At 39.6% G+C, this 15,359-nt stretch overlaps 2 protein-coding genes across 2 annotated transcripts in view; one reads left to right on the top strand and one right to left on the bottom strand.

Annotated features, from left to right (window-relative positions):
• Positions 1 to 15,359, top strand: part of LOC117484944 (NXPE family member 3-like) — a 45,565-nt gene that overhangs the window by 27,321 nt on the left and 2,885 nt on the right. The window contains 5 exon segments of the mRNA XM_034133444.1: positions 2,487 to 2,631; positions 11,582 to 11,602; positions 12,990 to 13,307; positions 13,309 to 13,443; positions 13,559 to 13,854. Of these exon segments, the coding sequence (XP_033989335.1) occupies positions 2,487 to 2,631; positions 11,582 to 11,602; positions 12,990 to 13,307; positions 13,309 to 13,443; positions 13,559 to 13,854 (915 nt within the window).
• On the bottom strand, positions 6,576 to 10,959 carry LOC117484952. Its single transcript, XM_034133464.1, has 9 exons — positions 10,734 to 10,959; positions 10,265 to 10,364; positions 9,796 to 9,871; positions 9,630 to 9,693; positions 8,830 to 8,938; positions 8,458 to 8,604; positions 7,639 to 7,778; positions 7,391 to 7,527; positions 6,576 to 6,912 (listed from the first exon to the last, which is right to left on the bottom strand). Exons 5-9 carry the CDS (start codon positions 8,909 to 8,911, stop codon positions 6,804 to 6,806), a joined length of 615 nt encoding a protein of 204 aa, XP_033989355.1. The 5' UTR covers positions 8,912 to 8,938; positions 9,630 to 9,693; positions 9,796 to 9,871; positions 10,265 to 10,364; positions 10,734 to 10,959; the 3' UTR covers positions 6,576 to 6,803.

Genomic DNA, 15,359 nt, shown 5'->3' with positions numbered 1-15,359 from the left:
AACAAGAAGATTCCATCTTTAACTTGCTAATAACGAGAAAAGATACCATCTATTTCTCTGTCAAGAAGATACCATCTGTCTTGAGAATATACAAAACGACAAGAGTCCATCTATAAGTCGTCAAACACAATATAATAAGTAGTTGGATATAGTCCTTAAATGTATCAAAGATGAATCACTAATCTACTGAATAGTACCTTCGCTCCTGATAACAAATATCCTATGTCATCCGAACTTAACTTCAATATCTGGGATTTTTCTTTTTTTTTTTTTTTTAATTTTTTTTTTTTTAAAGATTATATAAATACCGGCTTAAAAGCACATTAATATATCCGGCTTGGAAAACACACACATTATAATCATGCAGTTGGTTTAAAAAAACATGCAGTTGGTTAATGAATCAAAGAAAGGAAAATAGACTCACCCTGCTTGCTCTAAAACAACGCCACGTGGTTTGGTTTAAATTTATATTTAACATTAAATTAACAGCTGTTCTCAGGATGTCCTGCTCGCCGCAAAACACACAAATCTAAATGGTTCTATATAAGCTATTGAAGAATTTGATATAACTGGCTTCTCCTTACCGTTCGCATATGGGCCCTTTGTGTGTCTTTTGGTTCGCCAAAATCTCCGTCGAAACTAGCGGTTTCTCTCCCAGTGTCGAGATCACATGTCTGGGTCACCAAATGTTGATAATTTGTGATCTTCTCGCTCCCAGGAAAGAAACTTAAAATAACGAGACTAATGGAGTCTCTGAAAAGGTTCAAATGGGTAGTTTAATTAAGTAACGTGGTTAAAGAACAAGCATGGTGAATGGAGAGACAAAGCCGGTGTTGTCTTGAGGGAGGCTGCAGCGAAGGGAAGAGAGTGAGTTATCTTTCGTCCTGCCTTTTTATCCACGTCTCGTTGTCCCCCGCTGTGCAAATAGTGGGTGGCCCCCTACTCATTTGCCGGTTCGATATCGCGAGAGCACAGATGATTTCGACATTGATATTCTCTGCCTACTTCCTTAAGCATTTTCTCCTCATTATCTCTGTCATGACTTTCTATTTAACACCTTATAAACAGCTGTAATACTTAGTTTAGAAGTCCTAGTGGTTCCGCTCCGGCACAGTTCTTATTTTACGGAAATTCCCTCTGACGTCATAGCTTCTCACGTATCTGTAAACACTACGATCAACTAGACCTTCATTTAATATTCAGCAGTAATAATATCTTAACGTCTATCGATGTAGTGTTAAAGTCCGTACGTTTGTGTGTAACACTCCAAGTCATTTTCACTTTACATTCAGAAAACGCAACATTAGTCACAAGCTAACCGGATAAAGGATTTTTCAGAATAAAAGCTTGGCATTGATTTCCTGAGAACTTCCGGGCTTTTCCACAATAAAACAGCTTTAAACTGACGATATGTTTTAGACTGAATTATGCTGTTTAACATTGATTTTAATTTCTAACATTACCAAGTTAAGATATCTTCGCTAATACTATGATTTCAAAAGCCATTGTGCACCGCTGCTGCTGGCTATTGCGTGTCCATGGCTGGTGCGCCCTGGTGAACGTATCGTTCATCATAAAAGCACATCATGGTAATTACCGATCATCTGGTGTGTGTTGAGTTAGCAGTGGTTATTCCGTAGAAGCCTGTTTGCATTGTAATCAGATATAATGAAGGTAAACAGTGCCAGACTGTGCGTAACCAGAACTGTGCGCGCTCCTGCGGCACATCTACTCGTGTTTCATTCTTTCTTTGTAGAGGCTCTACATGCTGCAGGGATTTCATTAAGTGAAGGAGCCTATTATACTACAAAGCAGCTTTAGGCAGCAAATACTGTAAGAATCACGCACATAATGTCATAAACCAATTCAGACTGGGTTACTGGCTATCCTGCTGGAATTAAGAGTGTTAATTAACAGGATAGTTACCTAACAGTGCGCATGCAGGCATGTGCGCGTTCTTTGTGGGCTTGGTCAGAGTCCCTCCCTGATAGATCAACCCATACTAAAGTGTAGGACCACACTAAGACTTTCTTACCATAATCTCCAAATTAAGCAATGTTAAGGTAAGGCCATACTCTCTAATAAAGTAATTTGGGGTTTCATTTTAAAGGCAACTTAAAACGAAATGCTGCTTTTAACCTAATGTCAACGTGTATTCTTTTTAGGTACTTGCATTTACTTTGACTATTTCAATTGTTATGCTACTTTACATTTCTCGAGAAGATTGACAAATAATCCATTTTTTTAATCATGCAAAAGTGCAATAAAATATACATTAAGTACCAAAAATAAAAAAGTATACTTATTATGTAGAAATCTGAGTTATATTCAACCATAGAATTATTCTTGTAAAAACAAAAGACATGTTTCTAATGCTGCAGGTAAGAGTGGCTCTAATAAAATGACTTTATATTTTTCTAATTATAATTTATTCTATGATTACATTTTGTATTAACCTGGCATAAATGTTTTATTATTTAATCCAGTACCAAAGGAAGTGGTCACAGTGTCAGGCTGGAGCTGGACAATATCATGAAGATCTTCTCTTTGAAAGGAAGAAAATGTTTCACCATCTTTCTCCTTCTGCTCGTGGCTTTCTTACTCTATGCACTTCATAGAACGGACTTCCAGGTGAGAACTGTTATCTAGGATCACTAATAAGGTTGACTTAAAGGTGGGGTAGGTAAGTTTGAGAAACCGGCTCGAGATACACACAGCAAATTTGAAATCAAAAATTCAACACCCATGTAGTTAATTTTAACACTATAAAAGAGTTTATATTGAAACCACCAGCAAAGTGTTAAATTAACACTTTCCAAAGTGTTGACAATATAACACTATCACAGTGTTACTATACCAACACTAAGAGTGTAAGATGTGAACACCAACACTGAACACCAACACCGATAACAACACTAACAGTGTTGGCTGCATCTTCAATTTAACACGGTTCTGGTGTAGAGTAAGACTACAGTAGTGATACATCTTCTCCCATCTAACACCTTTTAGAGTTAAACATGTACACTAATAGTGTTGCAATTTAACACTGTCCCGGTGTAGAGTAACACTACAGTAGTGATACATCTTCTCCCATCTAACACCTTTAAGAGTTAGAAATGTACACTGAACTAGTGTTGAATGCACATTATACTGGTGTTGCATTTTGCATTAGCCTCAACCCTCTGGGAGTTCAAAATGAACACTAATCTAGTGTCAATGTAGTGTATTGGTATTATGATGTACAACAAACTGGTGTTAAAAGTTACAATGACCAATAAATCATTCCAGATAACATATATGACAAGTGCTTTATTTGAATGGTGGCATGTCTCTTAAGACTGACAAATTCTCCCAATGCACAAATTCTCACAATATGCAATTCAACAAATAAAAAATAACCCTCTATGGCAGTGGAGGTCCAAAAAGGTTGTTTGTTGCCTGCCGTGCCAGGCAACAAACAACCTTTTTGGACCTCACACACCCATGGGGTGGAGGGATAAATAAAAATTACAGCACATAGCTGTCTAAGACAATATAAAAAAGGGTGTCATTGGCACTTGCAGACATTTGCAGATCAAAAGGCTTATGAAATTGCAGTGCATCAGGTTTGATGACTGAAAGACTATCCTGCTTAACAACATTAAAGGCATGAAGATGCTCAACAAATACACTTTCCATGTCTCTTAAGACTGACAAATTCTCACAATATGCAATTCAACCGACATTCAATATTGTTCAACAGCAAAAATGTATATGTACAAAAATAAAAAATAACCCTCTATGGCAGTGGAGGTCCAAAAAGGTTGTTTGTTGCCTGCCGTGCCAGGCAACAAACAACCTTTTTGGACCTCACACACCCATGGGGTGGAGGGATAAATAAAAATTACAGCACATAGCTGTCTAAGACAAGCCATGAACAAGCTTAAGGTGCCGAGTTAAGGATCCAGGCGTATCAAGCAATAATCTGCAAATGTAACACTTATACATTACTCACAAACTTAGTTCTCAGTTCCTTGACCTTGGGGCTCTCACTGGTGGTGTCAACGTCTATGTTATAGACAGTTGTTTGCAGAAATGTGTACATGCTTTTGAGTGCTGGATCATAGCTAGTCCCTAAGACAAAGTGAAGCTTAAAAAGTTCATCAATTGCTGCTAAGGAAGTGGTAGCCTCACAGGGGATGAGCTTCTTGTCGATCAGAATGAAGAAGTTGCCGATGGCCTCCTTGCTGGTCCCTGAAGCAAGAAGATATGGCTGGCTCGTGTCCATATGGCTCTGAAGGTGCTCATCCAGACTCCTACAGGACTGAAGGACAAGGCAAGCAACATTTTCATTTTACATGGCTAACTATGCGCATGTGTGTGTAATATGCAAGTGTGTTTTTAGGAATAGTTTATATTTGCACTAGCCTAGTCCTACTTTATCATAGTGACAGCTCTCTGTAGTAGTTCTGGTGGTTAGATCTAACATTCTTAAACCTGCCACATACCTTGTGAAATACGACCAGATGGTCAATGGCCTGAGCTACACTGATCTTCTGGGTTTTCTTCCTTCCCGCAGGCTGGGGTGACAGGAGGTGCAGAAGGAGGAGAATGGATGCCATATCACTGTCCCACTCTGTAAGAAAAGACAACCCAGTCTCACATCTAAACGTGTAATAACTACGTTGGTCCACAACTTGGGACGTAGTATTTCTACAAAAACGCCTCTGAAATTGTAGGATCCCTACGTGTTTTTTTTCCACGATTCATTTTCAATGGCTGGCGTCTATGTCACGTGATCTTCAACTTTCTCTCCGCAGAAATAAAAAAACATGGCCGACCTTCGTTTTATTCTCGGTAGAAAATGCCTATTTTAAGGTTAGTTTGGCCATTAAAATGCGTTTTGATGTCATTTGATGCGAGAAATATGAGTTGTTATTTCAGATTATGTGTGCAGTGGATGTACATGATCTTTGGTTTGCTAGTTATTACGAAGAATACTTTGTGAAATTGTGTAAATACAACGTTTTCATTGTTACCAAGGTGGTTGCTAGGGACGCTGCTATCGATATTATGTCTGTTATGTTGTGTAACGGTTTAATGGCGTTATCTTTATTGCTACCCGGCATCTAAAATTGTGGCATAGATACGTTATTTTCCATTATGCTCTATATATTGTCTTTATTATGCTTTAAACAGTGTTTCGGGCTTTGGCTATAGGGCGGCTCAAAGTATTTTGTCCGGTCGTTGTGAAGACTGCTTTGTTTATTGTCCTTGTTTTTGTTTTAAATAAAGAGATTTTCAATCACGGGCGCGCATCAAACGTGTGATGTAATGTGGTATTAAAAGTATTAAAAGAGGCGAAAATCACTACAAGTCTGGGCATGTTGAGAGCTGTACATACACACACACATTTCATAGTCTTATATTTCAACAGTTTTACGACAAACTTTGACTTTTTTTGACATGGAAATTATTATTTAAGATTGACAAACATCATATGTGTAATTCGTGGCACAATTCAAACGGGATCGAAAGATAATCTTTCTCTCTCCATTGACTTCAATGCATACTTTTTCCGAAATAACGTCCCATGGAGGAACCCGGAAGTTTGACGGACATTACCCACAATCCTTTGTAGCAACCATAGACTGTATAAAAAAATTCTCCAACTGTGTGGTCATACACTCCCTCCAGCCTCACATAGACAATTTACAATAGGCAATATGACATGATATGACAATGCAGTTCCTAAAACCATACCTGGTGATTCCAGTGATGGTTCATCACCCCTTTGGTTCTTGGCAGACAACAACAAGCGCTTCAGCAAGGGTGTGGAAGTCAGCATTTCTGCCTGTTGGAGGATCTTTGCTTTGAAGGAGGTTGGCCACTTTTCCAGTAGTTTGGATGGAGTTTCTGACCCAAAGAGGAGACTGAAGTCTTGGAGAATCTAAAACACGTATACAGCACAAACGCAAGAACCACCATCAGGTTTTCAATTTACTACTAATGCCAATTTCACAGGTGTAGATCATCTCCATTTAACTGAAGGTTGCTTAAAACGTCTATCAAAATAGATTTACTAATAAATAACATTCATAAGCAACAAATAAAATATTACCAATCCTTTAGTGTCCAGCAGGCGCGGGAATACTGAAAGGACAGTGGAGGATCTGTCAGGATCGTGGACAAGGCGCTGTCTATATTCCAGTGTGTCTCTCATCTTCTTCATGATGACTTCTCTGTCGTTTGTATGATTCATCACAGATATGAGCTCTTGAAATCTCTGCTCATCTGGATGATCATCACAGTGGCCTATCTCTCTCCTTAGCATGGGGCCTCCATTCTCTTCTATTCTGGAATCCTTGGACCTCACAGGAAGTCGTGTTGCTCTCTGAACGGACTTCAGTCGCCACGCTAGAAACCCACCGCCTTTCTGCCCGTCATAAAAATGCTCCTGACCAAAAAGGAAATAAGAGGAATGGTACATGGACTGCACTTACTGTATATAGCGCTTTGGATAAAATTGACAATTCACCCATTGACACAAACATTCACATAACCAATGGCGGCAGCTGCCATGCAAGGTGCAGGCCTGCTCATTGGGAGCAAATCGGGGTTCTGTGTCTTACACTTGCCTAAGGACACTTTGACATGTGGACAGGAGGAGCCGGGATTTGAACCACCAACCTCGCAGTCATTGGACTATCCGCTCTACCTCCTGAGCCACAGCCGCCCAAATGAATTAAACTACCCTACAGTATAAATCCCACAGCATTCAAGGAACCATGTAAGCCATCTAAAACAGTCTACTTTGATCATAATCAAGAATAACTCACATATCCTGTCTTCCCATGTGGATCTTGGAGCGAGGGAAACAGGGTAACAATCCCCAGTGCATACTTCTCTTTGGTCAGTCGCTGAGGGATTCTCCTGTAGAGCAAAAAGTCATTTTCAACATTTCATTCATTTAAGTCTAAGAGCAGTGGCGACTGGTCATTAGGGACACCCCCACCTAGTGTCAGCAGAAAGTATTAAAAATAATGATTACAAAAAAATAAAATATATTTTAAGATCATGTTTAATCATGATTCGTCTGTACATTGCTGTTTTAGTCTGTGTTCTTCTAATTAGTGTCTACAGTGTGTGCCTATTGAGCCGTTTTGAGCCATGTGGGACGAAACCCGATCATGCCCCTCCCTCTCACTGTCTACGGTGACTGTAAAAACTACACTGCGCATGCTCAGAGTATTTTCCTCTGAAAAATAAAACGCCACTGAGACTTCGTTTTAGAACATATAAACTTAATGAACTCAATTTATGTAGAAATACAATTGCACCAACTTCATCCACACTTAACCTATACATACATGACACTTTCATGCAAAGCTATAACAAATTTGAATCTTACCCCTCACTCTGCACCATGTCTGCAACTAGAATGTTCACCATCACTTTTCTTGTGGCAGGACTAATTGTTCCTTTTTCCTCATACTCCTTCAGCACATCACTTCCTCCTGGTTTGGTCAGCAGAACCTGTTTTATCAGTTTAAAACAAAACACAACAAAAATGACACCCGTTAAGTAAGCAGTATAGGTTTATGAGCAATCTACTGGTACAGACACACGGATGGACAGACGTCACTAAAATGTACTCACATTTTTGGCTTGTGGACCCTGCAAAGCCTCCTCCTCTTTTCTGAAGCGTTTCAGAGTGCCACTGTAGAAATCGTTCTCACTGCTGCTTTTCGAAGTGACTGAAAGAGTATCTGTGCCTGAAGCGGAGGATGAGGATGGCTCTGGAAAATAATGTCATCACACAAGAGATATTAAATATGAATATTGAAATTATATGGTCTTCCTTTGTCATGTCTTTATGTAATCTACTGGTGAAGTGTTCTCAAAAAGACAACAAACCCACTGAAAACCTCCATCGCAAGTATGAGTCCCAAAGTCGTTGTCCACAAGAGCGCACTCTACTTGGGACCAATACTTAGACAGCAATGGTGGTTTTTAGTCTAGCAAAAGCTTAACAACAAGGCTTTCAACAAGACCCCCAAGTAAGTACAAAATTATGTATTTTCACTAAATCAGTTGAGTATGCCTTTACCCATGCACGTGTCAATCACACCACACATTTGATTCCTATAAACAATACTTTACCTTTTAAGATAGTATTGTTTATAGCAATGAAATGTGTGGTGTGCTTGACACTTGCATGGGGATAATCAGCATACAATACAATTGAGAAATGTAAAATAGACCCTTTTCTCAGCAGCCATGTTGACATGCTGCGTAAACAGAGATGTAATTTAGGATGTAGGCAGGCCAGGGCCCTGATAATATGCTGTCTCACTGGATTGGCTGTGACACACTAAATAGATCGGGGCCATAATTAATTTGATCTATTACACCTGTGTTTACCCTGCTATGACGTCAAAATAGCTGCTGAGAAAAGGGTCTATTGTCGTCACTCACCACCACTGTCATTCAGTTCATCTTTGATGACAAAGCATATTCCACTGGTAGTCAGTAGATCTGGAAATGCGTAGTCGTCCACTTCTGTGCCAGTGTCATCCTCCACTGATAAGATGTTGTCCACAGGGATGGAAAACCTCTCTTTTACTAAAAGGATTGAAGACCAAATATAAGCTTAAACCACACACACACACACACACACACACACACACACACACACACACACACACACAGGGGGGGGGGGGGGGGAACTGCCTCAATAGTGCATCATGTCCATCTAATGTAACAGTAGGTTAATGAGGGTGGATCGCAAAATTCCCCTCTGTGGGACTAATAAAGGTATTCTGATTCATATGCAGTTCATATACTTGCCTTCAGTGATGAAGATGCCAAAACAAGCTTCTGGAATTTTGATGTACTTCTTTTGGTTTCGGTATTGCACTTTGACTATCATCTTCAGCTGAAGAGAAGAGCAAGAGCCCTATATGGGTAAAATGGAGATACAACATTTGTTATTCCACAAGTTATTAGATTTTTCACATGATGCATCACAACTTCCCCTTCTTAAGCAAGCAAATACTCAAATTGTGTAAGGGTGGCATAATATAAATTGGAACCGTCTTTAGATAAATAAATTCTACTTTATGCTCTGTTCTTTTATTTTTGTATCTTTAAGCTGAGAGGCTTCTATCTGTGCATGACATACGTTTCGGGAACAAATTATGCACAGTGTTGGTGTGTTGCAACCCAGTGTCATTTCGTGTTATAGTCAAAAAAGTAATCTATTGATTTGTGTTCACCAACACGATTTCCCCATTTTTTCCGTGTCACACAGAACGATTTTAAAAGCAATGTAAATAATAACAAATTAGAAGGAAAAAGAGATTTAAAAAAATATAATACAGATTTCAGTATTCTGACACAGAACGATTTTAGAAGCAATGTATTTCTATTGGTAGTATGTTTCGTGCCTGCACCAAATAATAACAAATTAGAAGGAAAAAAAGATTTCAGTATTCTGAGCCATTTCTTTTTCTCCGACATTATACTATTTAAAATAAAAGGGTTAGGCTAAGGGTAAGATATTGAGTAAGAAAATGTGTTTATGAACCACACAGCTTCTGGTCTTCCAAGAGAGAAAAAAATCGTTCTGTGTGACAAGAAAAACTCACTGCATGCAGTCGTTGTCGAGGCCACACAAGATGGCTGCTTCCGCACGGAGCAGAAGAACACGTGCTAGAAAGGAAAAGGAGCCAATTAGCCAACAACTTTATTACTGTACATACACATAAATTATTTCACTTGGGGAACAAATTCAATGAAACGTAGATAACTTACAGTCACGCGGTCTGTTGAGACCACACGGTCGAAACCTGCGGGGACTGATGGCTGCTTAGGTGACACTGAGATAGTGCTAGTGAAAGGAAATAGGAAAAAAAAAGGTTGTTCGCGAAGTCGGCTAACTATACCAATAAGGACCGACACCAGAACCTCTTAGCTAGCTAGCTGTCGAACTATCGTTAGACATGTGCAATACGTTGGTGTTTGTAATGACATAATAGTATGTAACATAGCTAATGTTATCTAATTTGACAGCTAGCCAGCTAGCTAACTAACTAACTAACCGGCTAGCCAACTAGCCAGCTAGCTAACGTTTAGCAAGCAGGTGCACGGCCAGTACAGACAAATATTCTTAGCAAGCTAGTAAACATTATTAGCAACTACACAACTGTAACGTTATTTTCAAATTAAGTAATGTTAGATAACAGGGGAACAAATTAAATGTAACGTTATCTAGATAACTTACCGTCACTCACTGACTGCAGTCTGTCGAGGGCGAGGCCAAGCGATCACACTTGCTGCAAGACGGACTGCTTCCGTTAGACGGAGACTTGACGGAGAACATGCTAGAAAAGGAAAAGGCGGCAATTATCGAACAACTTTTTTACAAACACTAGAGCTTGTTAGCTCGCTGTCGAACTAACGATAGACATGTGCAATATATTGGTCTTCGTAATGATTACATTTTCTGTTACATATCTAACGTTAATTCGACATACATATCTAATTGGACAGTTAGTTTAGCAAGCAAGCATTGACTGTATGGTCTGTGCACCTGCACCTGGTCATGACAGTCAAATAGTAGTAATTAGCAAGCTAGTAATAAAAACAATACATTTACAATTACGCTACCTACCACACACACAACTGTATTTTCAAGCAAAATCAATGTAAGCTATCTGGGGAACAAATTATGAAACTTAGCGATAACTTACCGTCACGGACTGCGGTCTCTCAAGACTGATGGTTGCATCAAAAAGATGGCGGAGATCTAAATAATTTCACGCACATCACGTAAAAGTACCCGGATTGAGAGAACACACTATCCGTCGTTAAATATGTTTAACACCATGATCCAACCCTGTACTATATAGTGTTTTAACAACAGGCGGTGTTAATCATGTTAAATGTAACACCAAAACCACAACACTTTACCCCGAAAAGCTCTAACACCAGGATTTTCACACTGGCGAATTTGCTGTGCACTTGTTATATTCCATGGAATGCTCTTAACATCCCGATAGCAATGAATATCTTAAGTGCTTTGGCAAAAAATCCATAAAAAAATGTTCATCTGTGGAAGCCGTAATACTGTAAAAAGCACGACCAATCATTTTAGCCGGCCCGGCTAAAATAACTGGATGTCCTACCTGCCTGTCAGCCTTCCATCTGTGCACAAACTTATCTCGTGCCCTCATTGGTCATGTGTGCGTTCGTGTGTGTTGGAGGAGGAGCTCTGTAGGGAAGTGGCAGATTTTTTCCGGTTGTGTATTTTCAAATTCTAGCGCAATCGAGCTGGTTTCTCCAAAATTACCTACCCTACCTTTAATGTGAAATGTTTAACATTAGTCCGGTTTCAGGAGATTGTTTTAAATGTGTCTCAGGATGTGCATTGCAGTAAAAAACTAGTAAGATATTAAAAGGTTTGCTTCTGAAGAATTCTTTGCAAAATAGATTTTATGTATTTATTCTTTACATATGCTTTTATTTGATTGGGGAAAAAAGCATATCGTTTAATAAATAGAAACAAGGGTATGTTTAAAACAAATGTTTCCTTTTTCAGCTTCACATATGGGACACATTGGTGAGTTATTTTTGGATTTGTGTTGTGCATGAGCCATCCACAGTGTATGTTCTATGTTTGAGTGTAATGTGTTAGCACAGGTGTTGCTGATTAGAAAAAATATGTTGTGCTCAAACCAACATTAAAGTGCAAAAATACTGAGAACATCAGATCATTTATCTATAATCACAGTCGAGTTGATGGCAATGGCACGAGGCATTACAGGGGATAGAAGAGATATAAATCCAAAGGATTATTCTTTGTTCAGATTTTAAGTTCAGCAATAATGCCACTTCATTACATCCCATCGTAGGCAGGATATTGTGAATGACATTTATGAAACACCATAAAGATTAAGGAGCAGAAGTATCGAGATAACATTTATGTGGATAACATCATACAGAGGAATGAAGGGAAATGAAAATGTGACACATTAGCCAAGCAGTCTCTTAAACATTAGTCAATAATCAACACTGCACTCAGTAAATCTAAGGCAAATAACATAGTGAAATAGAACATCATTAAGGAGTGGCAACACAATTGGGACAAAAGAAACACAAGAAGACACCTATATGCACTGCAGCCAAAAATCGGTCAGGACAGTTAAAAGAACCATCAATTTGGATAATGTGTTAACAAGGCTTAGATTAGGACATACTAGACTAAACAAAACATTGCATTATTCATAAGGAAACATCTATCTGATTATATGAACACTGCCAGGTGGAGGAATCAGTAGAACATGTAATTCTGCAGTTTGCCAAATACAGTCAAGAAAGAGAAACTTTAAAGACAGAAATCAGGAAGCCTGGAATGGAACAACCGAACCTCAAAGAAATATTAGACGTTCAATGTTAGGAGCTGAGTTATGGACACAGTGAAAGGTAAACATGACACAACAACAGTTCTTATCAACCCCATTAACACATATTTATTAATTTGCTTCCAGTGCATTTGTTTGACGTATCTACGTAAACTTCTCTGTCTCTCTCTATCGATTTACAAAAGCAGGAAAAACAAGGCAAACAGTACAGCTGGTCAGCAACTCACAAACATGTTTATTTTTTTAAAAGCAAGAGTGAGTAGATTTTAGATTTCACTGTCTGATGAAAAATATGGAAGAGTTTTTAAATCGGTGGTGTTTCACTACAGCTGTGTGCTCTGTGGTGGGGGGAGAGCTCGGTTTTAACTCTGTTTTTATGTGAAAAGGACAATACAAAAAAAAGAGAAACATTTTCTCTAAATGTCTAGGTAATTAAGTTCATTGTTGTTGAACATCAAAATAAAAGTGTTTTCCAAAATCAAAAAAAATCTCTCTCTCTCTCTCTCTCTCTCTCTCTCTCTCTCTCTCTCTCTCTCTCTCTCTCTCTCTCTCTCTCTCTCTCTCTCTCTCTCTCTCTCTCAAAAGCCCTTCAAGTTTCAGCCTAAACTGAGCTCCACCATCATCCACCCGAAAGCTACTACTAAACCTACCAAAGTCCGCAGCATCTGCAACTTCCCACCATTGTCCCCTAAGGATGCTCTCGAGGAACGCCTGCTACTAGAATATGTTGCTTGGCCTGAAACTCCTGCATTGCCATCTCCTTTTTCCCTGGAGCTGACCAGTCATCCAGCTCACAGCTCTTTCACCATTCTCCCAGCGAGGAGAGGAGGACAGTGGCACGTAGGGGATCAGCTGGAAGTCAGCATCGTCATCTCTGACTTCAAGGGACAACCGAAGAAGTTTGGGGGGGGACCTTTTATTAGCCCGGCTGCACAACCTAACGCTTGGTGCAGGTGTAGCTGGGCAAGTGGTGGACCATCTCAATGGGAGCTACTCTGCTGTCTTTCCTTTACTCTGGGAAGGAGAAGCTCAGGTTGAGGTGATGCTTAACTATCTTTTTCTATGTGATTTTGCTGTAGGTGTGTCCTTTGTCTACCATTTCTAGCCACCAATTGTACATTTTCAACAAAAACTCTTGTTTTCTACCCAATCAGGTGACGCTAGTTCATCCCAGTGAAGCTATCACAGTGCTGAACAGGTTAAATCGTGAACAACCTGATAGGATATTCTTCAGAAGCCTCTTTCGCTCAGGCTCACGCTCTCAAACCACCACCTGTAACATCTGCCTGCGTCAAACCAACCAGCCAATCTGCGACTTCACCGACCCTCGAACCGGCGATCCTTGGTTCTGCTACAAGCCAAAGAACATGAGCTGTGATGCAAGGATCACCCACAGCAGGGGAGGATACAAACAAAACCTCAAGGCCAAGGAGGATAAGCTCTTTCAAGGGTAAGGAAGCAAAGAGACTGGTCATTTGTGTGACTTCTTATAAATACATACATCATGTGTTACCTATTTATCTGCTTGGCTGGAAGTTTCAGAAGTTTGTCAGGTCATGCAGTTTAGATTAAAAGATAATATAAATGTAACCACTCAGTATGAATCATAGTTGACCTTCATTTGAACATTTTTTTATAGTATATATTTTCATGTGGATTTTTTGTTTTAATTTTATTATCTTGTTTATCACATAACATCTACGAATGTCTTTATCTCCTTGGAGAAGAAACCTTTCTCTCATTCTCCCTGAGGTTCTTCTATTTTTTCCCTTTATTCCCTTAATTGTGGGGTTTCTTTTAGGGAATTTGTCCTTGTGTGCTGCGAGTGTGTGAGGACAGAGAGCGTTGTGTGCTCCAGAATACACTCTGTAAAGCAAATGAGACAAATGTGTGATATTTCGCTTTAAAAATGTAATTTGATTATTTTATCCAGCTTTGGTCAAATACACTTTTATTGTCTTTTGCAAAATGTTACGCCGTAAGGCTTAGTTCTAAGGTGTGAACCTTCCAAGTTCACACAAGGAAAGTTTAGGGTGGCAAAAGCTGCAGCAAAAGACCCCTACTAGGGAACAGAACAGGTAAACCTCCATGCCATTCAAGGTTCAAGGCTTTTATTACACATACATACATAGCTGTTAGGGAATAATTTGCTTAGGTATTCAATCTTCGACACAGTTAATCGTTTTCTCTTCTCACTGTCTCTTTTCCCATGGCATAGTTCTACGGCAGGGGTCGGCAACCTTTTGAAGTGAAGTGCCATTCTAAAAAAAATGTTTTATCAGCGTGCCGACCGATCGTGAATTATCAACAGGGGGGGGGGGGTTTGAAGAGCTCGACGAAAACACTCGTGAAAAGTGATGTTTAAAACTCAGTTAATGGGGCTCATTCACTGGCGCTTCCACAAACAACAACCAACATAATTGTTACATTCAAATGAAGTAGCCTACATTATTCAAGTTTACATTAACTTTGGATAATAACACGGGAGAAATGAGCGGAAGCGCTCTCTTTTCCTCTCTCCCCCTCTCTCTCTCTCCTGACAGCCTGTCAGTATCTCATGCAGCTCACTGATCCAGTAATGAGTGACAGTGAAGAATAAATATATTTATAACTAGTTCCAAAGGTAGATAAAATAGCTAAGTGTGTTAGGTCTAACTCTTGTGTGTTTTGCTCCGCTCACCGGTCCGTCACAGCGGGTGGAGCTGCAGGATTTCTGCTTCACACACGTTGCAAACCGCTATTTTATTGTCATTTTCGGACACCTTAAAATACTGCCAGACTGGTGAAGCCATTTTGGCGAGCTTGTTTTGCAGCACACAGGAAAAGTGTCATGTATGTTACGTCTCGCGATCGGCCTTTTTAGAGAGCACCGATCGGTCGGCAGAGAGTGAGTATCGGCCGATATCGATCGCCACGCAAAAACTGGGGCATTTTTACAGCTCCTTATGGGTAATG

The sequence above is a fragment of the Trematomus bernacchii genome, unplaced genomic scaffold, assembly GCF_902827165.1.
Source record: "Trematomus bernacchii unplaced genomic scaffold, fTreBer1.1, whole genome shotgun sequence".
Taxonomy (NCBI): Eukaryota; Metazoa; Chordata; class Actinopteri; order Perciformes; family Nototheniidae; genus Trematomus; species Trematomus bernacchii.
The sequence above is the reverse complement of the archived record's forward strand: the minus strand, read 5'-3'. Positions and strand labels throughout refer to the sequence as shown.